At 35.0% G+C, this 27,242-nt stretch overlaps 1 protein-coding gene across 4 annotated transcripts; it reads left to right on the top strand.

Annotated features, from left to right (window-relative positions):
• Positions 1-2,175: 2,175 nt before the first annotated feature.
• On the top strand, positions 2,176-26,913 carry ECA3 (endoplasmic reticulum-type calcium-transporting ATPase 3). Of its 4 annotated transcripts, none has more exons than XM_011076040.3 (35): positions 2,176-2,331; positions 2,414-2,550; positions 2,856-2,906; positions 3,109-3,142; positions 5,262-5,279; positions 6,044-6,180; positions 7,678-7,752; positions 8,444-8,489; positions 8,801-8,860; positions 8,959-9,039; positions 9,766-9,851; positions 10,429-10,530; positions 10,865-10,918; positions 11,060-11,161; positions 12,737-12,795; positions 13,770-13,914; positions 15,587-15,697; positions 16,205-16,357; positions 16,495-16,599; positions 17,481-17,677; positions 19,934-20,045; positions 20,272-20,370; positions 20,487-20,632; positions 20,796-20,853; positions 21,172-21,264; positions 21,644-21,694; positions 21,780-21,911; positions 22,141-22,242; positions 23,350-23,404; positions 23,999-24,084; positions 24,589-24,737; positions 25,344-25,449; positions 25,606-25,659; positions 26,379-26,427; positions 26,527-26,913. In XM_011076040.3, exons 2-35 carry the CDS (start codon positions 2,518-2,520, stop codon positions 26,592-26,594), a joined length of 3,009 nt encoding a protein of 1,002 aa, XP_011074342.2. In that variant the 5' UTR covers positions 2,176-2,331; positions 2,414-2,517; the 3' UTR covers positions 26,595-26,913. The 4 variants fall into 4 exon arrangements, 3 of the variants coding, with proteins under 3 accessions (XP_011074342.2, XP_088734593.1, XP_088734592.1); XM_088878467.1 differs by having other exon boundaries at positions 2,181-2,331; positions 2,389-2,550; XM_088878466.1 differs by having other exon boundaries at positions 2,182-2,550.
• Positions 26,914-27,242: the final 329 nt, after the last annotated feature.

Here is a 27,242-nt window from a genome sequence, read left to right as displayed (position 1 = left end):
AATTATTATTTCAAAATGTTAAATGAGGGGTAAAATTGAAAATTATACAATTTTCTTGATAACGTTATCATTTTTCGCGCAAACCCTAATGGAAATAGATAAGGTATAAACAGTGAATTTTTAGGAGAGTGTGTATGTGAAATTTTGATAAAAAAAAAAAAATTATATTTTTAGAGGAAGTCCAAGTGTAATTAACCCTGTATATTATGTTATTTCACTTTGACCATGAAAAAATAACAAACATTCATATACGACCTATGTAATATTATGAAGGATCCGACTATATAAATTGAAAACAACCACTTCATTTAATTTATTTTCGAAGACCATCAACACATTTTTTAAATGGCAAAATACAAGCAACTCCCTTGTGATATTGCAAATGAGCAAATTACCCTTTTATAAAAAAATAAATAGCAATTTACCTTCTTGTATTTTTTAAAATACAACATTTTACCTCCCTATATTTTTTTTTAAAAAAATTATACGGAAGTAAATTGCTATATTTTTTTTACATGAGGGTAATGTGCTCATTTTTAATATCACAGGGGGATAAATTGCTATTCACCCTTTTTTAAAAATAAGGATATAGTTGTTTCGCTCATTTGCAAATATGTCAGAATACTTTTCTAATAAAAAACATATGTTGAGCATGTATACCAGTTCTGGATCCTATTTTCATTGTCATCTATTTACAAAAGTCTAAAATATTTTAAGATCATGATTTTTTATTTTCACAAATATTATAAAATTTATATGTAACAATTAATAAACTGTCATATCAAAGCATTTTAAACATAATGAAGTTGGAGGAGAATAAAATGGCTTCTCTGGACCTCTCCCTCATTCCCTTCTTCTCCATCCTCGTCTTTCCCCACAACACCACAATGGCCTTCAAACCTTCCACCACATTCCTAGTCCGCTCAGCTTCCCCTTCATGCCAACATGTATATTTGTACGACGACCTCCCTCGATCGTACAAATATAAATTATTAAACAACTTAACAATGTATATTTTTCAATATAATTTTAATTTTTCATATTTCATATCTATATATTGAATCTAACTCGTCTTTTTTTATTCACTTGTGAAGGTGGAAGGAAAAACCCCCCAAGACACTTACGTACCCAGCTCCTACAAGACTCATGGCATAACTTGAATGACTTCATCTCTGTGAAAATCACCTTTTGCTATCGGGAAGTCGATAGCATCGCAGATCGGCTCGCAAAAATATACTCCACGACATGCTCATGAGTTGTGGCAATTTATATAATCATAATTGTTCAAATTTTTTGACCCCTCTACTTATAAATGATGTAAGATGTCCTATTGTAATTAAAGAGCACTTTATTGGTATTTTTAATTTATTATATGTTAAGTTTTTAAAGTTAAATAATTATTGTTTACTTCTATACCCATCATGATTTTTTAAGTACATTTTGGTAGTCTTTTTTCCTTCTTCATTCATTTTTATCTTACATATGTATTATCTTATATATATATATCTTAAATATTTTTTAATTCTGTAGAAAGTAATATAATAAAAAAAGTATTCTAAGTATTTTATAAATTAGGAATAATTACTCTCTCATCTCATGATGTTTGGAGTAATTACACATAAATTTCATGTGGTTTGAAAAAATACTCATAATACCCCTGAAATTTATTTTTGTCTAACAATTAAATTTCTCAATTCGTAAAATATTCATTGAATTTGTTAATATTAATAAAAAATTAAATAAAAATTAATATTTATTATCGATTGACTTGTTACAGGCCAAATAATTTATTTTCGACTAAACTATCCTTATAACAGTGATTATATACATCATCACATTCATTAATACGTGAAACGTATAAGAATCGTTTGATTATAAAAAAAATTATTTTACCTGCAATACATCAATAAAGAAATTAATAAAGGGGTAACATAGATTTTTGTTTTTGATTTTTTAGTTAATATCAGTACATTCGGTGATTTTTAACTAATTGAGAGACTTATTTATTAGACGATAACAAATATTAAGAAGGATAGATTTAAGTTTCAATACCATAAAAGATTTATGTGTAATTGCACTAAATTTAAAAAAAAAATCTAATTATTCCAATAAATTATGCATCTACATATGTGTCGCGTTTATACTACTAAAAAGAATACTATTTAATACACCAGGTACTCTCTTGATCAGCATATGAAATTTTCAGACAGCGGAAAAATAATTTACTGGGAGCGTGCGCTCTGAGGAACGCCGTGTGATGTCCGAAGTGCATTGCGGCACTACTGCACTGATTCGCATGAAAAACTAACCTCGTTTATTGCACTGCCACTTGTAAACCCTAAACCCCCTTCTCATTAATTCAAATAGTTTGCTACAATTTAACGTTAGTTCTTCTTTTCTTGCCCAATTGAAGCCAAACCATAATACGAGTACTAGTTGTTGAGGAAGATCAGATTTCCAAGAAACGTTTTCATTTTCTTTCTTCTGGTAATAATTTGAAGAGATACTGGAGAGACAATGGAAGATGCCTACGCCAGATCCGTCTCCGAGGTATTTCTTTCTCATGTTCGGTTACGTAAAGACTGAAATCTTTAATGTACAACTATTATTTTGATTTCTTGATTATTTGTCTTTGTTCTAGATCAACTAGCAATATACAATAGTATGTTGGAGTTATTTTCTTTTTTTTTTTGTTCTTGGAATTAGTTTGCATGTTCTTTTGCCTGAATCTGGATAATTAAGGACAATTTGATCCGTTAAAGACGTTTCTTGGCCTCTATTTTAGTGGGAGTTAAACTGGGTTTGTATTGCCTTTTCTACCACTTGATGTTGTAATCGCGTGATTTCTTGAACAGGTTTTGGAATTCTTCGCTGTGGATCCGACAAAAGGCTTGACAGACTCCCAGGTAAATAGTTGGCTATTAGTGCTTGATCACTAAATCCCACATTCATTTGGTTTTTGGATAAAGCAAGCATTTCCGCCCAAAATTTAGATCAATGTGACAAGTGCTGTAGCAAAAATGGGCCCATGCTTGTGATTTTCTAATTTTTTTTAAAATATTTTTTGGGCCTTTTTCCCCGTAACAAGTACTACTATGCATTTTTCAGGTTGCAGAGCATGGCAGATTATATGGGAACAATGGTAAGAGCTGTGTTTTCGGGTTGTGGTTTAATGCTGTTTGTTTTAAGAAAAGATTAAATATCTAGAAGTTTGGGAATTGCCAGTATTGATTGGAAGAGAACTGGGGGTGAGTAAGTAGGCGGAAATTTGAAAGGTGTAATTATTGTTTTGACTTGCTGGCACTATTATCTTAACATCCGATTTCTTTTGTTGCTGACATCTGGTATTAATGAAGAAATTAAATATTAATTCATTTTCTCAGCACGTTTAGCATTCTGTTAATTTCCAAGAGTAATAGAGGATATTATGATTCCAAAATGTATTAATTCATTTCTTTTTTGTTGGACGTATATGTAGATGGAGCTTTTGTTAATAAAATATTTTTCTGGATCTTGTATTATGCTAAGTTTGGATCATGGACTTACTCCAAAAAAAAAAGTTTGGATCACCAGAAGTTGGGCGTGGAAAAGGAGAAGGATGAGTATAAGAACATAAATCACTAGAGTACCATCATTTCGAGGGTCGGAAACATCTTTCTTAGTTTTTTCTTCACTAAGATCTAAGGACCACTCAGAGCTTTAAAGTAATTTGCTGCTTGTTTGTTTAGGTAGCACCACTGCTCCATACACCTCTCAGTGTCGTTGCAAAATTACTTGGTACTGGTTCCCATGATACTCTGCCATGATCCTTGATCAGTGCTCTTATACATAACGAAAAGAAAGCTTGCCTCCAGTTTAGTAGATTAATAATCTGAGGCACTGTACCATGTTACTAAATACTGTTGAAAAGGAGTAGAATGAGACCTTATAAATGGCTAAGGAGTAGAATGAGACCTTAGAAAAAGAATATGAAAACCTTCAGATGTGCCCTGATTGGCCTCACAAAGTAAAATTTCACGTCTATGTTCCAAAATAAATGTGTGACAATGTGTTCCACAATATTAAATTATGCTACCTAAGTTCCCGAATGCTCATCTACCAAATTTCTACTAACAGGTATGTATACTCAATTATGATTTTGTTAGAGAGACTATATTGTTAAAAATCTATGTACAGATTGTTACTTTTCTGGTTAATAAGATTATCTTCGAAGTTCCTCAACTGGTTGTATGGATTGTACAGTTGTAGTCATGCAAGAGAGGCTGAGGAGGTTTCTCTTGGTGATGAATTAGGCATTAGGGCTTTGACTGGGCATAGAGAACACAAATGTAAGATAGATACACGGGAAATAAGGCATTGACAATCCTTACTTTTCTCACGCCACCATGGTTGTTTTCCATGGTGTCAGCATGATTCTAGCTGATTTATTTGTTGACGGCGTAATTCTTGTGGATCCAAGAGCCTCTATCTTGATGATTGATACAGAATTTCTACTGCTTTGCCAGGGGAGAATAGAGAAATTTGGAAGGCCTGCTTTGGAGGTTCAATGGGGGGAACTGGGGTTGGGTAGTATGCCTGGGTTTGGCCTAAGGTGGCGGGTTTGCTAGGAAGAGAGATGGGGAGATTTTGTAATTTATGAAAGTTGATGAGGCTAATTTTGGAAAAAATATGCTTAGTCTATAATTCTTGGGTGAATAATGGAAAATCGTAATTTTGTGATGGCGATTCTTGGGGAATGCATGTTCCTGGAAATTAAATTCACCAAGGAAAAGTCTGGGTAGATTTTTGGGAATCGTGATTCTATTTCTACCTCATTCTTTTCAACCCATCTCCTTTTGGCAATGAGATTAGAATGTATGCTCTGCTTCTGCCCTGAAACTTCAATTTGTTAAGGAACTTTTGTTTTGTTGGGAGCATATTTCTTCAACTAAGAGAAAGTAAACCAGAACAAAATGAATATAAAAAATCTGAAATAGTAAGGAAGTTTTATTCTAAATTTCTATTCCTCTGAGCTTATCAAACAGAATAACAAATCAACATTCTTGACTTGTTGAGTTGCCTGGATGAATAAATGGTGTCTTGATGTTCAGCATTTATGTGAACTCGGATTGTATCATTTTGAATATTCTGGTCACACATAGGCTTTCTGATTGTATTGTTTGCATTAAGTTTTTGGTTATGATATCAAATTATATCTATTTTATCCTTTCTAATGTTCTGACTTTGTACTCTTTGGATGCATGTAAAATTCTTGGCTGCAGTGCTGCCGCAAGAGCAAAGTATGTCGACCCAGATCCTCTCACACTTTCTCACAAGCACACACAGGGATGCAGTCACTCTAGTTATATTTAATTATTTTCCAAAAGTTTGTGCTTTTTGTTCGTACATTTTACCGTTTAAAAGGTATAGATGTTTTCTTGCAATAATTTTCTATATTGCGTTAGTTCTCTATAATATCATATTTTCGAGTAGCTTTAGTCCCTGCAGAGAATGAGGGAACCAAATCCCAAGTCTTGCATCCTGCTTTGTTCTCTACTATGATATTCTACTACTAGAGCTAGTATAATCGGCACCAGAAAATAAGAGAACCAAATCCCGGATTTTGTATTATGCATTGTTATTTACTAAGCAATCATACTTCTAGAGCTAGTTAATAAAGTTAAGAAAATAAAAGAACCAAACATAGATCAAAAGGGTTAAGTCAGAAATGCTCAATTATGCAAAACAACACAATGGTAACTGAAAACGTTTAACGGATGTGTTTTCTCTTAGATATCAATATCTACATAACGGACATTTCAGTCTTGTCATTTAGGAGAGTCAAAAGGGAGGTTTACTTAAATAAATCAATATGATGTTTGTTGGCGATTTTCTGTTACTCTCTCCAAGGGTTGTGTAAATTCTCTTGCACACTAGAATCTGCTTGCGCCTTAATACGTGAAATTGAACATAGACATACGCCTGGGAGGGCTGTAATAAGCGTCTACATGGCTCCATGTGTCAAAATGATTGCTGATGTTGTTATGATTCTTACTGACTGCAGGTACTCCTTTTTGGAGATTAGTGCTGAAGCAATTTGACGATTTACTTGTAAAGATATTAATTGCAGCAGCTGTGGTTTCGTTCTTTTTGGCCTTGGCTAATGGAGAGACAGGCTTATCAGCCTTCTTGGAGCCTTCAGTGAGATAACACTCTCTGTTTCTGTATCTTTTCCATCATTTACACTTTTAAGGCAGCAATTTGACTGACTTTGGTGCTGACAATATTCTCATTTTTCCTTGAATGTGTAATTTTGATTTCTGAACTTGAGTATTTTGTGGAGTATTAGCGACTATTGGTCAAAAATTATTATCAGCTGTTACAGATAGGCTTGTGTTGTCTGTTACATGATGTTTTAGACATCTTCAGTTCAGCATAACTGAGATGCTGTGGTTTTTATTCAGTTGGGTGAACAACGGATGTATTGAGAATAAATAACTCAGACTGGCCATATTAATATATGAGTCAGGCGATATAAATTGGACTGCGGACGAGACTTGTTTGTGACTTAGTAGTCTGAAGCTATTGAACTAGGTAACTAAAAAACATACGAGTTTTCTTACACTTAAAGTCTGTGGAAAAGACATTTCATTTCAGTGGGCTCAAGAATGGAAAACATATGCTTGTTTTCTGCTTCATCAGTGTGTCGCTTCATTCATGCAATATTCCCATGCTAGTGGTTGCTTGGTGCAATCCCTCTTCTGCCTGTATTAGTGTCTCCATGTTTCACCTGAGTAGGAGATTTTTTTGTAACAGCAGCTGGGTAGGAGATTTAGTGTAAAGGAAATCTATTTTGGAAAGGACAGTGGATTGTGACTTGCAGAATTAAAGAACTTGGAGGGAAAGATGATGGAATTTAAGAATGACAGGTAGCACAATGCATAAAAAATCATAAAGTAACTTTAGGTTTGGTAAGAAACTTTTATCAATCAGTACATTTTAGGTAAATATTTCAGTCTAAACTTTACTCCAGGTGTAAAACTCTAAATACTCCTTTCTTTTTGGTTGGCCAAGTATGCTCTTGTCATGTAAGTACTCAACAAGGGCTGCATTTAATTCACATATTCTACTAGCATGAGCAGATACTTTTTGTGGAAGCATTTTAACTTGTGAAGCCAGTTGCTACCATAGGTCCTAAGAATAAAGTTCCTGACAGGCTCCTGGCATATTTGACTATGGTGCAGTAATAAGACACTGACTTGGCACAATTAATATAACATTGGCGTCAAGCATACAGTCATAAGGGTATTATTTGAACATAGATGCCAGACAAATGTTGAATACTCTTCATTATACATCTATACAAGTGATGCTGGATGGACCTCTATATCACTCACTTGGTTGATATGGTTTATGATCCACTTAATAGAGTGAACATTTGGCACATGAAAGGCAAGCACCGGACAGAATTATCTGTATTGATCTGCCTATTAGTTGTGCATTTTACAATTTTATTTTTCATAGTTCCGGAGATCTATCTGTCTTGCACTTGTTTTTGCTCGTGAAAGAGCAGGAGAATCGTCTAACATTAATGCCAGACATCTTAAGCTTTCTGCAAGTTTAATATGTCAACTTAAAACTGCATTGCATATTAACCAAATGTTAATGAATCTCTTTAACTTTAGCATATTTTTACAGGTAATCCTTATGATATTGGCTGCAAATGCAGCTGTTGGCGTTATCACAGAAACAAATGCAGAGAAGGCCCTTGAGGTTAGTTTGATTTTCAACAAGATGGTTAACATTGGAGTTGCATGTTTATGTTTATTATCTGGAATATTACAGGATGCTTCCTTATATCATCTTTCCAATGTTTACCATATGAGGTTGTCAGGTTCAGTTTGTTCTCCAAGTTCACTTAATTAGGTACCTTGTTTTGGATAATATAGATCGCATGCACTGGTCTTCTCATTATTCAATTATGTGATACCTACTAGTGTATTATTCACTTGGATATAGATAAAAGTTCAAATGGAATTTTACATAGTTTGAAGATCATCTCATGTTTCCTTATAGTGTTCTTTATTAAAATTTATATGCCCCTGGACTATAAGGTTACTTTTCAGTCCTCTCCTTTTGTGAAGGTCTTACAGAAACATAACAAAGTGTCATTTGTGCCCTACACTCTGGGAAGGAATTCGACAAAGCATGTGTACCACTTGATATCTAGTAGATCCTGAAAAATATCAAGCTAATGCTATATACTTTCCTCTGCTGGATGTTGATTACATCTCTTTTATAAAGGCCCTTCATAAGAACCAAATGAAAATGAAAAGCAGGAAAATTCAATTGACCAACATGGCCTTAAGAATAATATTTAAATATATATTTATTAATTTTTTAGTTTTTTTTGCTCGTTAAAGTGACAGCTCATTTAGTTTATCTGCTTTTTCTTGGTTTGCAGGAACTACGTGCATACCAAGCTGATGTTGCAACTGTCCTGCGAAATGGTAAAGCAAGTGCTCTTACAAATCATGGAAGTTTCTCATCTTACCTTGAAGATATTGTTTATTGATAGAAGCTTGTTGCCTGAAATTTATCATTCAAACCAACTATTGGAAGACGCTCCTGAATTTGTTATGTGATAGCCCACTTAGTGATTCTGGCTTATATTATGTAATTTAAACTGTTAAGCTGCGTAATCCCCTGATTCTTGTCCATAGTTGGTGGTTGATGCCAACTCCTGTCTGTGCCTGTCTTGTAAAACTTTTTGGTGATTTTAATTTATAACAATATTCTGCATTTCTGAAACTGGTTATAGGTTGGTTTTCAATTTTGCCGGCAGCAGACCTTGTCCCTGGAGATATTGTAGAAGTCAGTGGTAAGTCACACTGGATGTTTATATTAACAGAGTTCTGGAACTGCAACTCATTCTATGAATGTAACTTCTATATGTTTCCTTTTATCTTGTTTAAATAGTGGGATGCAAGATTCCAGCAGATATGAGGATGATAGAGATGCTGACTGACCAATTACGAGTTGATCAGGCTATTCTTACAGGTATTTTCTCTCAACATTCTTTTTGCTTCGAAGCAAATAAATCAAGACTGATGTTTACTTGTTCTGCTCATGATATTTAATGACATCATAATAATCATTTGTTAGAAACAGGATGGTTACCAAAGCCATCCCATTGACTGCTATTATATATTAGTGGTGTTGTTATTGAGCTGTGGGTCAAGCATGGTATGCTGGATGCCTTATTGAAGCCATATTCTGCTGGTTATTGGGTTTCACTGGTATACACTGCAATGCCCATATTGTGCCTTGGCCAACAGGCCAAGTGGTGAAGAGAACCTAACGAGATTACATGGTTGATAATCGCTTTTCGTTTAATTTTTGGTTAGAAGTAGTAGAATGGAGTAGTATGAACTGCACTTGTACATGGCTTGTAATCTGTTTATTGTCTTATGGTTGGAAGCTGTGGAGGAGCATAAAAATGATCAATTATCCCCATCATTCATCTTGTGGGTGGGGGTTTGATTTGGTTCCTCATTTTGATATAGAGTGGTAATCCTTCTACCGCAGTTGGTTATTTTTTTTAACTGCTTTTCAAGTCTGCAGTTATATTTGTTAAAAGTTCATCTTCTGCAGGCATTTGCTACAGCACATGTCAACACTTCTATTTATATTTTCAATTTACTTGTGCCATTGTATTTTCCCCCTTCTCTAACTCATTTATGCTGACTGAGGCAATAATACATTATTCGTTCTTGACTACCACAGGTGAGAGCTGTTCTGTGGAGAAAGAACTGGATGCCACCAATGTGACTAATGCAGTATACCAGGACAAGACTAACATTCTCTTCTCGGTAACATTTTGAGAACTATTCCCTCAGTGCCTTTGAAAATTATGTGTCTAATGGAAATGTTTGTGATCCTTGGACAGTCAATGTATGTAACAATGTGGTTATGATTTGTTCCTGCCGGTTTGGTGCACTGATAGCATTCATGCTAGGGGAGATTGGATTTTATGGTTTAGTTCCATATCGGTGTTTATAAATGAAAACATTTTATAAATAGATTGAATTGTTTTTATATATATGTTAAATATGGAGAGATATAAGATACTAATATATAGTTATATTATATCAAAAGCTTTACATGTAATCTAAGTTTCCACCCCAAGTACATACCAACTTGTGCTTTTGCTGATTACAGCATGTGTCTATTTGCACTCTAAATTTACAATATTTGTGCTTGTATGCTCATTGTATGGATGGGCAGAACTTGTTTAGATAGCTTTATGTTTAACAGGTATCAGTAGACATCAAAGATTTCATTTTGGGATTACCTTGTCTGCTAGTGTTTCTTCTCCCTTCGTGGACTTCAATGCAAAGCTAGTTGTGAGCTCCTGGAATTCAAATTTCCTGCAACCTTTTTTCCCAGGGAACAGTTGTAGTTGCTGGAAGGGCAAGAGCTGTTGTTATTGGTGTTGGCTCTAATACTGCAATGGGAAGCATACGAGATTCTATGTTGAAAACGGAAGATGTAAGCATCTCTGATCTTTTTAAAAATTCTGAGCAGTTTTTTGGTCGGCCACCAGGTTAATTTTTTTATTCATGTGGAACATAATAGTTGATGGATTACCTGGTCACTAATACATGGTGATTGCTAGAATGTACCAATAGAATGCTTGAATATCACCTCTCTTCAAACTGGATCACATTACATTTAAGTGGATGTAGTCAAGATCTTAAATATATTATCTTTCTGTCGACCTTTATGGTCACTTCTTTTCAGTGAATATTTGGATATTGCTACTAGAAAATGCATATAGCTGTCACGATCTTGATCTCCTTCCATTGGCTGTTATATGATGCAGGAAGTGACACCGCTGAAGAAGAAGTTGGATGAATTTGGTACATTTTTGGCTAAGGTGCATGTGTAAACGAACATTTTTTGTATTCTATGCCTAATTTTTATGATCCCAATATCTGATTGCTTGATTTTTACGTCCTCAATTTATAACTTATGCCACCAGGTATCGTTTATTTCTGAGATTATTTGCTCAATCTAGGTTATTGCAGGCATATGTATTTTGGTTTGGATTGTCAACATTGGTCATTTCCGAGATCCTGCTCATGGTGGCTTCTTTCGAGGGGCAATACATTACTTCAAGGTATGTGGATGGGTTTATTTGACCTTTTCTTGGATTACTTTCTAGAAACTCCCGTTAAGATTTTGATGTCTAGTGATGCTTATTACTTGAAAGTTTTTCATGGTGGTTTTAACTGGATATGTCCCAATAGAATCTTTGATTATAAACTTTTGGAGTAGATGTTCTTAATCTTCCTTTATCTTAGAAAATACTTAAAAGTTGGGTTGATATTTCCTGGATATGCAATGTGCATGGTAGTAACACCAGCAGAAAGTTGCCTTTTGTTAGTGAATTTTGGCTGGTAAAGAATTCAATTGTTTTCTAGGAGATGTGACTATGATGAGAGGATATTGTTCCTAGTTAAGTGGCGTAAATTATCTGGATGTTGTATGCTAGTCCATTCTTTTAACCTTTTGAAATGATGATCTTAGATCCTGGAAGTTCAAAAACATTTTATGCATATTTTATTTCAGTCTGTCAGACAAAGCTGCAGTTTGCATCAGTAGATGATGCGACTTTGCACTCTTGTATACTCTTGATTCGTGACAGAGAGTGCTAGAGGGGAAGGCAGAATAACATGCATTCCCTTATAAATCAATAATCACTGCAGAAGACTAGTTGGTTGTGTTCATGATGGTTGATGATATAAAATATATTCCTCCGATCGGGAAAGGCTTTATCCATAAATTATTATGTCTAACCATGACAGAAAGCAGCTTCTTATATTGGTCCCTCTCTATTGATCAACTAGTGGTTTTACTTTCTTCCCCTCTTAGATTTTTCTATCAGGGCTTGTATGAAGGACCTCAATTACAGGCCAGAAAGCATTTGGTTCTATAAGAAATTCAGAAAGGAGACTCTTGAGTTTTTTTAGACAAAGAAGAAACTCGCATCCTGGATGCCAAATGTTTTCTTGGATAACTTTTTTTTCGATTAACTATGTGTGTTGAAGTTTAAGTCCATCCATCTAAGTACATCTCACTTTGTTTAACCTGTGGTTGACCATATTGGAGTGTCTAGTTTCAAAATTTTATCAATTGATCGCGGAAGAATTAAGTGAATTTTTTTGTCTGTATGCATTCCAGTTGACTTAATATTATAGATGAATTATGTTGTCTGATACCAGATTGTTTGGTTCATGTTTTGACTTGTGGGGCCTATTTGGTTGGGGGATATGATTGGGTGTGGTTGATAAGATGGAAAATCTTTTTGGCACGAGGGATAGGTATTTTAGTCATATGTTTGGTTGGTGGAATTATTACTGTAGTGTAACGTGATTCTTACTATTTTACATGTTCCCTTTCTTTTTCTAATAATTTTTCTTTTTGCTGAGTCAAAATTTTATACTGATTGTTGAGATGGCATTTCACTCCTGCTCATTTAAGAGATGCATGATTATATACATAATAAACAATATATCTTCTGTCTGGTGATGCTGTTCTGTTAGTGTAGAATAGCTTAAACAATTTTATCTTCATGAGTTTATTTATCTGTATTTCTTACAATAATTTCTTTATTTATTTCATCATCTGCTTATTTGTTTAGGATGCAGCTTCTGTTTTGGCTGATAAAACTAATTATGCTTCGTCTTTCTAGATTGCAGTTGCTCTTGCTGTTGCAGCCATTCCTGAAGGGCTACCTGCTGTTGTTACGACGTAGGTTTCTTAACTCTGTTTCTTTCCCATGTAACTTTCCATTTGTACATTACCCTTCACATATCACTTTCACCTAAAAATGTTGCGCATTTGTTAAGGCTGTCAGCATTTGAAGACAAATCATGCATATAGTTCTTATACAATCTTCACACCAGAAGTGGCCTGTTTTTTGAATAGGTAGCTATTAGGAACACAAGAAGATTGACTTACAACTGCAGCTTGAGGTCTTATCCTCTAATTTGCAAATTTGTCACCAAGTCCACATGCATCGGCCCTGTTAATGAATTTGTTAGACATCATTGAGCAACCTGAGAAGTCGTCTACTACTTTATGAGTTTCATATGCTATGGTAGTGATTTGGTATTGTCCCCTCAAATACATCAATCAGGACTTTTGCAGGCAATCTCTTAGCAGTTTCATGTTGCAGTATTATTAATGGCATGTTCGATTCCTCAATTGTGTCCGTTTTCACTTGGAACAATTTTTCTGTTTTTATCTACACCGTTCTCATGGGTGCCCCAGAAATTATACATCAATAGTTTAAGTATGTTTTATATGTTCGTTCTATCTCTGAAAATATTTCGTGCGAACATATAAAGCTTAGACTACATTGTAGAGGGAGCTTAAGGTATGATAATTGCCAGAGTGTCCTTGTGCTGATGTGTTCTTTATCAATGCCATTCAAACATGTTATGCAAGTTTAAATAAGTCTTTTGTTTGCAAAAGAAGAATTTGCCGAAACCGTTTTTTCTTTATGGGAATTTCATGCAGTGTTCAGTTAGTTTATTGCTTGTCGGTACCAGTTTCAATGCTCATTATTCTCTTGATTTTCATTCTTGTGTTTCTAAGATGCTAGATTCAGAAACTTTATTTAGCTGCTTGTGCTTTGCTGGAAAAACTTGAATTATGTTTGAAACTCTTGTATAAGAATAAGTTTATCTTTTTTCAAATTCATATCTCAATTGCCTCAACAGGTGTCTAGCTCTTGGAACGAAGAGAATGGCTCGTTTAAATGCTATAGTTAGGTCATTGCCATCGGTAGAGACCTTAGGTTGCACAACAGTGATCTGCAGTGACAAGACTGGTACTCTGACTACCAATATGATGTCTGTCTCAAAGGTGTCAATTTACACACTGTCTAATTTCTTCATTTTCGTCTAGTCTCATTCTTTTATGTTTCCTTCCCTCCACCAACACATTTCTTAAGTTTGAGAATGAGGAATGGGGAATATGTGTCTTGATCATATATTTGTGCTGTATTGGCCTTTTACAAAATATACATAGCTCTTGAAGTTCGAAGTCTTATTTATCTCTAAGATAAATTTCTTCATATCTATGCTTCCTCTGACATTACTTTCAGCTTCATTCAATGCAAGAGGATCTTTTGGTTTCTCAACTATTTCAATTATTTGAGTAGAATGCATTTTGCACCCTCAAATGTATCCATTTTTGGCACTTTCCACCTCAGGAAATAAACACCCACATTGATTTTTCTGCACCGAACATTTTCTGGTCGGAAATAGCTGCAGTGGGTAAATGGCAAACTGTCATCAAAATTTGTTCCCTGCTAGGAAGTCATTGAATTTTGTCAAACCTCATGTTTTCATGACATTTCTTGAAAAAGATTACTTGGTTCATCCTTACTAGCAAATACATGTACGCACATATCTTTAATCACAAGTCCAAGCACACTCCAAAATCCTGTTCTTGGAAACTTCGGTTTTCTCATCTACTATAAAGTATTAAAACCACAAGGTGCTGACCGATAAGCAATTTTTAGTTTTCCAAAATGTTTGAAATAATTACCGGGCAAAAGTTCAATTTTTTCTTGTTTAATGGCGCAAATGATCAGAACATCTTTCAATGTTGATCCATGTAGGCCTTCTATAAAGCCGAGACCACATTGTACATTAAGCATAAGACACTGTTGCTCCCCCAGTTACATCATGTCACCACCTTGATCTCCTCCCAGATGCAATGCTGCAGGATCAACTTCGTAGTCGTTGCCACTGTTTGCAAACTCATCATTGTTGATGTCTAGCCCTAACAATACCATCACAACCTCCATCTGTTCTGTCTGGTGCATCTGCAAAGAGAGGATGTTTGTCCTTCTCACACCCCTTACCTATCTACTTCCCCATAGTCTGCCATCAGGTCCCTTAACTCTGTCAGCACCACAACAATCCCTCACTGCTTCCCGTGATAATTGCACAACCGATCAAAGCCTATACCTACATTCACTAATCTTGATCTCCTCCCTTAAATTGTAGATTGAAGTCTCCAACCATCTTTCTTGGTGCCTCAGCATTTGGAGGTCCTTAAGGGTTTGTACTGCAATAATTAGCTCTGTAACTGCAGCTACTGTTCTTGGGCATTTCTCGTTGGAACTATTGTGGGAAGGAAAGTGATAATGAGTTGTTGATTTGAGGGTGCAAAGTATGAGTTTGTACTTTCCGGGAAGGAAAGTGCTAAAATGGGTGGTTTTAAGGGTACAAAAGGCATTTAATCTGATTGTTTTCTCAATGTCTTCTAAGCAATCCTTTTCTTTTCTGCATTATTTATGTAATTATACTGCCCATTTTCTTTATTTTGCCAGTAAACTTTGATTTTTCTATCGTCTTTCTTCCTACCATATGTTACTTAAGATGACTGATGAAGGCATAATACCCCTTTTTGGCTAATCTTTTTGAGGAGAATAATTCTGATTATTGTTCTCAAGAGCTGATCCCATACTGTATCAGCCATCACAAAGAACTGATATTACGTAAAATATTTCCTTTTGCCTATGCAGGTATCCGTTCTTCAATCTGCATATGATGTTCCTGTTGTTGCTGAATACAGTGTGAGTGGGACCACGTATGCACCAGAAGGTACACTCTTTGACAACACTGCGGAGGTGCAGGTAGTTTTTCTTGGCATACATGTATCTTTTCACATGTTTTTAAGTTTCTCAAGCTTTTAAAATCTATCCTCTGATGTCTCAGCACCAATGCAGTTGGTGCAAGTATTATTTGTCAAAGAAACAAGCTTCTTTCTACTTAACGCATTTCTTGTTATTCTCACGTATTCTACATTGTATTTATATTATTAACCGTTCCCTATAATTCGTCTTGTTTGCTGGTTTCTATGCCATGTGATTCCAGATGCTCCTCAGTTTTTCTTTGGTTAATGATTCAATTAAAGAAAGATTTTTTAAAGCATATTTGCATCTTTGTTCTGATTATTTAAGCATAATATATATTACTCATGGCCCTGCTTGTTTTTCTCTCCTGTGTCTACATTTTACCATTTCTTAAATGTTGTTATATGAATATCTTGAACTTTTGTTTTTGATAAAACATTTTCTTGGCACCTTTATATGTTCGATATAAATTCTTCTAAAAGAATATTTACATGGGATATAATGCAGCTTGAGACTCCAGCAAATCTTCATTGTCTTCTGCATACGGCAATGTGCTCAGCCCTTTGCAATGAGTCTTTTATTCAATACAACCCAGAGAAGAGAAATTATGAAAAGATTGGTGAGTCAACTGAAGTAGCACTTCGCGTACTGGCAGAAAAGGTAGGTTACAATCTTTTTCTACTGAATCTACCAAATGTTTAACGCTACAGCTTAATTTCATCTATTAACCATGATCATCCTTCCTGCCTTCCGTCTGTACTTTTTAGTTTGACTAAGTCCTCTTATCATATCTACAGATCGGCCTTCCTGGTTTTGATTCAATGCCTTCAGCTCTTAATATGCTGTCAAGGCATGAAAGGGCATCATACTGTAATCGGTATTGGGAGAATCAATTCAAAAAGGTTTGCTCCTGCAATGGTTGCAATTTCGTTAGTTTGTCATCACAAGCAAAATTGAATGAGCTGTGGTCATTCTATTTAGGATAGTCAACCCTTTGGATCTCTGTTAAACTTAAGTGAATTTGGTGTATTGGTTGGTGGTCTTGCTTTGTTGGTCTTTAGTGTATATTGGTACATGCATGTAAAGGTAGCAACATGACGAGGTTGCTCTTATCATCAAAATCTGATAACCATCAAACCACTTTGTGCTTTCTTATTACCCTGGTTTAGATTTGCCTATTACATGTTGATATCTGCAACACGATGTCCATAACCAAGGTACATTTCCTGTTTTTGTGCTTTTGAAATTCCAACTTCATTCTAAGAGTAAATAGATAGCGTATTGTCAGGTAAGTAAAGTTACTAAATAAAAGGCTGACAAATACTATTAAGTGGCACGGAGAGGTGTCTAGCCCATCATATTCTGGTGTTACCATCATAAGGTATTTCCACTAATCGAGCCAATTCTTGTACCTTGAGAAATTGGGTGCACAAGTAATTAGGATTGCCTGCCCTTTTCCAAGTATAACATTGAGTAACCCTGAAGAATCTGCTTGCCCGCAAGAGATTGATATTTATATTACGTTCAAGTGTTAAAGAAAGTTCTCTCAATCAATTAAGGTAGCGGTCATTGTTTTTACCATGTTCAACATCATTTTTTACATTTTTGTCCCTGACTAAATTTTGATCAACTCAAAGGATCTTTATGGTCATGCTGAATAAGGATGATGTTACTTGCTTTATTATGTTTGTACAATAGTTTTGTGGTAGCTTGTTGCCTGTTAATTGTTATGTGAGAACAACTTCTCTCATCCTTTTACATATCTTGAGATCTATTGCTGTAGGTCTCAGTGTTGGAGTTCTCTCGTGACCGAAAAATGATGAGCGTGCTATGTAATCGGAAGCAGATACAGATTATGTTCTCAAAGGGTGCTCCAGAGAGTATTCTTCCTAGATGCACAGATATTATGTGCAATAATGATGGTTCAACTATTCGTCTAACGCCAGAAATTAGATCTGAGATAGAGTCAAAATTCCAGAGGTTGGTCTATTATCTTGGATTTTATTTAGATTCTCTCTACGTGTTATATTTGTATTTTTGTGAAGTATGTATTTTTTCATCTTTGATGTAGAGTATATATTTGAGACCACTACATCAAGCATTTCAATGATTCTCGCAAGCATTTATAATTTTAGGCATATCTTTTCCGAAATTGGTCGAATAAGAGCATTTGAACCTGTTGGTAAGTGAGGATATTGGGTTGCAGCAAAAACCTTGGGTAGCTATATGATTAGAGTGGGGGATAAATTCCAACAGGTTGTTTGTGGAGCCTGTTGCCCAACTCACATGCAATTGCATACACCCACGTATGATGGGACTATCAGCGTTGGTTCCAGGGTATTGTCCATTTTGAGGACTTTAACCACATGGACTTGTTGATAGTCAAAATACATAAATTATCCCTCTATTGTCAATAATCATAGTGACTTATCCTCTGCAATTTGTCTAACACTATCCCCTTTAGCATTTTCTGGTCCACAAAATGCTTGTTTCATCACGAGAAATTAATGAAGATGCAATTCTGTACTTGCACGTTTTGAGCAACAGTATGACAAATTCCTTGGACATTTGCATCTATACATGAGATGGTGGATATTACATTAATATATAATGGGTCAAAACGCAATAATTTCACAAGTTTGATCTCCCAATTTAAATTTACTTGATAGTTCAAGACATATATATTGATTTATTATACAAATTTTTACTTTAAGTAGAAATTTGACAAAATTTTACATTTTAATCTTTAAAATTTTCAAGTTTAAATTTTCCTTATTGAAAATAGATTAATAACTATTTACATAATATAAACAATTTAGTAAAGTTTTAATATTTTATTATCTTGATAATTTTTATAAAATAAAAATGATTGATTATAACTAATGAAAAATAGAACTTTAAGTATATTCTTTTTAATGAATTTAATGTAATTTGTTTTTTATTTTTCTTACTTTTTCCTTGCAGCGCCACCCCCTAAAGCTGCCTATCCCGGCCAAATAGCCCTACCCCTGCCCCCACAAAACCACGCCTAGCCCTGCCCTTATGTGTGAACAAAATATGTGTGGGCCTGTGGGGTTCTGTGCATCAACGTGTGAGTATCAGTCCAGATGTGTTTTTGTGCTTGTGTCTGATGCATGAGCATATGTCTGTGCATGTGTGCATATGACAGTGCATGTGTTAGGGGTGTCCATTATGTATTACAGAACAAACTGAACTGAAAAATTAGGTATGACAGATAATAAGCGAAAATTTTCTGTGTGGTATTAGAAATAACTGAATTAACCGAAATTTCAAAAAAAAAAAAAAAGAAAAGAAAAGAAAGGAAAAACTGAACCTGCAAGGCAAATAATTTAATTCCAAATAACCTGTAAAAGAAACTGTAAAAGAAAAAACCTGTAAAGGCAAATAGACCAATGCCAACCATCTAAAATACCAATGTATTAAAAAAGCTAGAAAACTAAGTAAACATTTTCCATCCAATCATTCGATTCTAAAAGAGCAAGTAAACTAAATAAACTAAATTGTAAACTAAGTATTATATATATAAAGGAAACAACTTGGTATGCATTTAACAGTAGATAATCAAAACCGAACCGAATACTGAAATTTACTTTCAGTATTTGGATGAAATTTCTTTTTCCGTATAGTTTGGTTGGTTTACCAAACTGTGGAAACCCCTAGTGTGTGTTAATTGATCTTTAGTTTTTGGAGAGTATTCTACACACATTTTTGGACTTCTGGCATTCTGTTGCTGTAGGATCCTAACACCTACGAGGGCAGTCTAATGTCTAGACATAGGTGGTGTTTTTTTAGGTGTATTGAATTTTGGGTATGTCTATTCTGATTGCTCTAGATTAGGTTCTGATTGCTTTTTGTAGTTTTGATGAGAAGTGTTGTATGGAAAATTCATTATCCAAAATGATATACGCTCCATGGGACATCTGATTGTAAAATGCTGCAACAGTGAAATTGGAGGTGTTTACTCGAAGTGTTAAAAATTGCTGTTGCAGAAATATATGCTGGGACCATATGAATGCAAAGAGGGATCATTTGAAGTTAAATCTATCATTAGCTGCATGCTTTTTTGTTGTATGAGCACTGATAGCCTTAAGCCCCAGTATCTATCTGTTTATTTGGTCGATCTTACACTTTGAACTTCGCTCAATTAAACTTGTATCAAACCCTTCACTAAATTAAACTTGGTCTTATAGGGATTTTCTTGTTTGTTTGTATCAGTTTTGCAGGAAAAGAAACTTTAAGATGCCTGGCGCTAGCGTTGAAAAGGATGCCATTAGGGCAGCAGGCTCTGTCTTTTGATGATGAAAAGGATCTTACATTTATTGGGTTGGTATGCTTTCTCTTCTGTATGGCACATTTCTTGTTTTTTCTGTTAAAGTTGTATTCTCAGTAACTTAAATCTGTTATTAGTGGTTGTTAGATATAACTAAACATATACAGTGGGATTCTTCATTAAATTCTTCTATTACCATCGTTTTATTTTAACCTAATAACTATTTTTGGTGTCTCTATCACTGAATCCTTCCTTTTGTTCCTATTTTTGTATAAATGAAAAGGTTGGCATGCTTGATCCACCAAGGGAGGAAGTAAGAAATGCTATTCTTGCTTGTATGACTGCTGGAATACGAGTCATAGTTGTTACTGGAGATAACAAGGTAAAGATAGAGACATTCTTTCTTCAGTTTTGATCTTTCTGGATCTCTCTCTTTTGAGCTATTATCTTTGTATTGAAAATGCATGAAGGTTTTTTGGGGTTGTTATATGCATATAGGCTACGGCAGAATCATTGTGCCAAAGAATTGGTGCCTTTGATAACTTGGATGACTTTGAGGGTCTTTCTTATACTGCTTCTGAGTTTGAGAAACTTCCAGCAGTACAGAAGACAGTGGCATTGCAGCGAATGACAATTTTCACCCGGTATTGCTTACATGTTCTTTTCTGTTGTTGTTTCTTCTGTCGAGGTTTCAATATTGCTACCAAGAATTTCTCATGCTACGCTACATGATCCACCATTCACACGAGTTTTGCTTTCCATCTCAGATTCTATTAACATTCACAAACATATTTAAATTTGTTATAGGGTTGAACCATCTCACAAGAGGATGCTTGTTGAAGCATTACAACATCAAAATGAAGTGGTAAACCTTTTGCATCGAACTATCTGCATTAAAGAGTCCTGTATAAGTCAACAAGTTGCTTCACTTCCATCCTTCATTTGTCCTTATATATTGTTAAGCAATGTGTCAATCATCTTGCAATATTGCATAGTTTGTCCATGTACTCTGCATACTCATTGAACTGTCACGCTGCCTTTGATAATTGAAGCATTTCTAGTATACACATTGAAAAAGAGAATACATGATTACAGTGGTTCAGTCACCTCTGCGTGAGAGATACTCAGTTATTTAATCTCCACCATAGGATCTAACTGCAGACACCTGATCTTCCATTCTAAGGTTGCAATGACTGGAGATGGAGTTAATGATGCACCTGCGCTAAAGAAAGCAGACATTGGAATTGCCATGGGATCAGGCACTGCAGTAGCGAAGGTATTCTGCTTATCAAATTCATGTTCATTCACAGTCTTGGCTAAGAGCTCCCTGCATTCCCATATTTTAGACATGTTTGATTCGCTACCCCTTGCTTGACGAAAAAGGTTCTTTTCCCTCCTGTCTCTTAAAAGATTAGCTAAAGCTGCATGCCTCCTGAATTTGCTGCTGGTTTGATGGAAGGACATTTTAGATCTTTGTATCTATACACTTGTCTTCTCAACTTGACTTCCTAAAACCTTAAGATACTTCTTTCTCATGTTCATGCTCGCATATTGTAGTTAAATAACACAAAGACCTTTTGGCTTTCAAATTCTTTCTGATCCCCTAATGCACAAATTTTTACTGAATTAACTTTGATCCATATTTGATCTTCCAGAGTGCTTCGGATATGGTTTTGGCAGATGACAATTTTGCCACAATTGTTGCAGTAAGACTTGTACCTAATTTAGTTTCCCATGAATGAACTCTATACCCTTTAATGTTTATGTTACTGATATTTGTTTGTTGATCAGGCTGTTGCAGAGGGAAGGGCTATTTATAACAACACAAAGCAGTTCATCAGATACATGATTTCGTCAAATATTGGTGAAGTAGTTTGCATTTTTGTGGCTGCACTGCTAGGCATTCCTGATACTCTTGTGCCTGTGAGTTAATTGATTTATGCATTTAGTCTTTTGGAAAGTTCACGATATTTTCTTTTTAATTTTTGACTTCTTTTATATATGTTTCAGTATCCTGTTTGCTTGAGTCTTCATATCTCTAGACAGCCAACTTAGCATGAATATAGTATCGTGGATACTGTATTTTCACACATTTTTTTTTTGTCTCTTTTACACTTTAGATTCATTTAGGTAATGTCTTATTTTGTTACAGGTCCAGTTGCTCTGGGTGAATTTAGTAACAGATGGCTTGCCTGCAACTGCTATTGGATTTAACAAACAAGACTGTGATGTTATGAAGGCTAAACCTCGCAAGGTATCTTAAACGTTGAGTTTTGAGCATTCTAGTATTACAGCACAATGTAGCTGTCATCATCAAATACATCAGTTGGATCATCTGTTTTTCTTGCAATGTTCTATTCTATTTCTTCAATCTGAAGTAGTTTTTGCCACGCTCTGGCATAGAAAAATCTGCCTTTCTCTTTATTGATTATCAATCTTGTTTTTCCTGGTTGCTAAGTCAAACAATAGGTTGATGCCAGATTTTTGACTATATGTTCTTTATGATTAACTATTACGGTTCAATGAAAATAATAGAAATAGCTTGTTGGATCATAAATGTATCAGAAAGCTGAATGAAGTCCTTTGTATTCTTTCTTTCTCCTTGTTCTGATTTTGTTCATTTTCAGTCTTCTCATAGCATTCTTAGGGGATAAATAATTGGTATACTGTAGATGTACCAAAGGAAAGGAACAGTTTTCGAATTGAAACAGTTTCTCTTATACGGAAGATGGGAAATAGACAGTTTTTCAGAACAAATGAGGAGAGATGTAAAACTGGATTCTAAGATGTTATAGGTCTTCACAAATTGTCTTCCATTTGTAGATTCTTTTCGAGTGAATCGTCTTCATGCTTCTTATGTGATGGAGCAATATTTGTCTCTATAATCATGTGAAGAACTGCTTCCAAGTTGTGGTGTGTAGTTGCTTCCAAGTTGTGGTGTATAGCGCACAAGTAATTCTTGAGGAGCAACCGATATTATGCTTCACAAGGATGTGATGATTTTTTATTTTGTATCAGCAGAGGTTTATGTAGTAGTTAGAGAAGTGTTGATTAAGAATCCTACGCTGTTTACAAAAATGACTGTAAAATGGAACTAGCCTGCTTGTAACTGTACTTAGCAGCAAATTTGTAATTAGGCAAATGGTTACTTATTTTCACGACACTTTCAGCATTTAATGGCCATTTTCGAAATTCACCATTATCTATATGGCGTTCGTTTTTATTTAGATGCCATTCTTGTGGTTTCAACAAATGATCCTTATTTTTTGAGTGATTGTGTTTTTATTTGTAATACCATTAAGAAGCATTTTTTCTTGTTAAAATGAAGCTTTCTCATCATTTAAAGTCATCTGGGTGCCAGGTCAATGAAGCTGTTGTCACTGGATGGTTATTCTTCCGTTATTTAGTTATTGGAGGTACCTATGGATGTCTCAACCTAACGTTTTATGTTGTACAGCTACTATTTCTTTTCTAGACTATTGTATTATTTGTCATGTTATGAGATAGGTAAAGGCTTTCATTATTTGTGGGACTCGTGTCAATTGTTATGACTCAGTGACACTGTGTTAATAGAAATGATTAAACACGAAACTATTGTTGATGAAAATACGTATTTCATGTGTTGCTAAGCTCACTTCTGACATCCATAATATATAGTGACAACACTTGCATTTTGTGATCCATTCTGTTCAAAACTGCATGTGCAATTTAAATAACCCCAAGAACGGCAGTCTCAGTTGTTGAAACTGGAGGGGCAGAAAGACTAAATAGATGTTTGACACTCTACCTTTAGATGTTCTTAGCTGTTTTTGTGCTGGAGAACTTTTATTTTTCCCATGAGTAATATTTGTGATAGTCCATGTGGTATTGAATCAACTTAAAGTTCATCTATGTGCAGCAACAGTTAATATCTAGTCTATTGCATAACCAAGATTTTTAATTCAAAATGCTTGAATAGATAAGTGCACGATTTCACTTTTATTTCTCATGCTGAGATTTGGTTGGTGCAGTTTATGTTGGGCTTGCTACTATTGCTGGATTTGTGTGGTGGTTTCTTTACTCTGATAATGGTCCTAAACTGCCGTATACTGAACTGGTAAGTACCAAGAAACAGCATGGCTCCTGGACAATGATAAATTCCAAGGTCTCACATGCTTTTCCTTACAATGCTTGTCATGATCATGGTCTGTTGAGAGCTTTCTCTTTTTTCAACTTTTTATCTAATAGTGGTTTTAAAGGTTTGCTAATTCAAAACTAGAATAACTGCTTTGCTAATTCAAAACTAAAATAACTGCTTTGCTAATTCAAAACTAAATTAACTGCTTTGCTAATTCAAGTGAGATCAAGGGAATGAGGAACACATCACTAGATATTGCAATTCTATATTTTGGTCTGTGTTTTGGTGAGAGTTGAAAAGGCAATTTACAAAAAGCAAGTGCTGCTATGAAATGAGACGTATTCTTTAACCATCCTAAAGAAGAAAGGGGGCGTCATGATTTGTTTTTTCTGTTGACAGGCCAGTGAATAATTTGCCAGCCTTCTTTATTGTACTATTCTTTTTGAGTTATCCCCATTGGACTAATGCTTCTCCAAACTTCAGGTCAATTTTGACAGTTGCCCAACAAGGGCAACAAATTATTCTTGCACTGTGTTCAGCGATCGGCATCCATCAACTGTTTCAATGACTGTACTTGTTGTGGTTGAGATGTTCAACGCATTGAACAACCTCAGTGAAAATCAATCACTTCTGTGAGTACTCTTTAGTAGCTTAATCTGTGAACTTTAAGTTTATATTTGAAAACTTTTCGGTTGCTCCACCTCAAATTTTGAGTGTTACATATCCCATGTTGCCTTTGTCTCTACTGCCTTCTAAATTAACACATGGAGAAAATTTAATCTATTGTTATAAACTCTGTGATCAAGTAAATAATTTAATGCTGAAGACAACAAAAATAAAGTGTGGTGTAGGCACACACACAGCACCAAGTCACTTACTTCTGTGCCATTTTCACTTGTCCTATTCTTGTAATGTCTCTTCAAAAATTGCAAAAAATACTCTAGACTACATTAACAGTTTGAGTACACTTGAAATGAAGTATGTTTAATACCAAAAATATTTTAGTTGATGGATGTGTTGTTTTATTTTGGTTTTTCTGGTGTGTTTCGCTTCCTTTTTCAGTTTAAATTTAACAACTATCTTTCAGAATAGTTACCTGGCCCGGAATAAGGATGGGACAAAAAATAGTTTTATTTATACTTTGTAAATGCTTTTTCCTCTTTAAACCAAGGACTTATGGAATGAAACAAAACAGAATATTACATTATTGACAGTCTTTTGTCTTTTTCAAATTTTAGTGTCATTCCCCCCTGGAGTAATTTATGGCTTCTTGGATCAATTGTCCTGACAATGCTACTACATGTCCTCATTCTCTATGTGGAACCGCTGTCTATTCTTTTCTCGGTAACCCATCTTTTTAAAACTTTATTATGTTTTACATATTCTTGGAATCCTGGAATTATTTATTTATTTGTTGTTGTTGTTGTTGTTGTTATCATTATTATTATTATTATTTTTGCGGTTTGGGACATTAATAAGAGGTTCTATTTTTTTGGGCAGGTGGCACCACTAAGTTGGGCTGAATGGACCGTTGTTTTGTATCTTTCTTTTCCTGTAAGTATATGTTCTCTTCAAATTTTATATAGCCCCATAATGAATCATATGGATCTTCACATTTTGTAAGTTCTGACTACCTCATGAATCCGAGAAACTCAATGCTGTTACTTTCCTCGTTCTTGACTTATTCTTCAGTGCATTTCCTCCCAACTATCCATAAGAGTAATGTTTGATTATTTGATCATAATTCCATGTGATGGAGTCGCCCTCCATAACATTTTCTTTATTCGCAGTTGCCATTGGGATAACACTTGAAATTATTTCACAGCAAGGTCTTTTCTTTCACCCTTAAATAAAAGATTCAAATGGATGAGATGAAGGGATTTTATATGAGGGAAGAATTGAAAACATAGCTCATAATGAGTTCCAAAGCATTTGAATCCACCATAACAGTTTCAAATGATACTGACATAGGTGGATGTGTGAAATCCACCATAAGCATTGGAAAGAAAGCTCATATGAGTTCTAAGATTTGAACTTCATTGTAAGACGAGGTTATCCAGACAAGCTCATTGGCTTTAAAATCCTTAGCTTGCAAATCTTCTAATCCCTAGACAACCTAACCTAACATAATGCAACTCTTCAGCATTTTTATGTTGCTGTCTGTGCATGTCCTTGCATAGTAGTTCTTTCTATTAGCACACATCTTTCCTGATCTTCGGTTTCTGCGACCAAGTATGTTGCTTCACCTTATGTCATAACTCTCCCAACTGCAGGTAATAATAATCGATGAGATATTGAAGTTCTTTTCAAGAAAGTCAAGTGGTAACTCTTCCCCCCATTGGCACTATCCGCTTAATTTGTAATAGACGGAAGTTGGAACCACACATTTCTAATATTGTTTCATCATGTCTTTTGCTGCAGGCTTCAGGTTTAATTTCAGATTCAGAGGAGTTGATTTACTACCTAAAAGTGAAGCTCATGACAAGTGATGGAGAAGAACCTTTGCTCCCCTTTATGAATATACAGAGATATAGTTGAAAATTGAACTGCTGAGATCAACTTTGAGCATGAACATCTAGATTGATGTATGTTGTCGTCAGTGCTATTTGACGACTTTTAGAAGCATTAATGTTGTAGAAATAGACAATTTTAGGCCCCAAGGTTCTTATGACAGCGCATAGAAATAGAAACGAGACATGGAAACGGTTGTGGAAGATGTTAGAATTATTTTGTTTACAACTGAAGTCTGTCCATATTCAGGCAACATTAATCTGATAAAGGATTTATGTTCTTGGTATTAGTTTAAAACCGACCCATGGTTCATTGCATGTTTTGCCACATGGTTTTCCAGTCCGATTAGGTAGATTTTGTTCATTTAGGTTCCTCTTGCTTGGAGATATCCTTGATGCACTTTCAGGAAGTACTAGGTCTTAGTAACAGAAGAAAAATGGACAAGAAGTTCCCAGGAAAATAATGGGAAGTCACTAAATAAGAACATGTCAAAATTCACCTAGACGGCTTCTAATGTTTAGCCTAGCCTGTTCTACGCTTCCCTCGCAAAATCGGTCTAAAGCAGGGGCTCTGCGATGGAACTGTCTCCAACCAAAATTACGCCAAATTTGTCATTACATGCATAT

This window comes from Sesamum indicum, linkage group LG3 (assembly GCF_026168435.1).
Source record: "Sesamum indicum cultivar Baizhima isolate 11 linkage group LG3, ASM2616843v1, whole genome shotgun sequence".
Taxonomy (NCBI): domain Eukaryota; kingdom Viridiplantae; phylum Streptophyta; class Magnoliopsida; order Lamiales; family Pedaliaceae; genus Sesamum; species Sesamum indicum.
The sequence above is the reverse complement of the archived record's forward strand: the minus strand, read 5'-3'. Positions and strand labels throughout refer to the sequence as shown.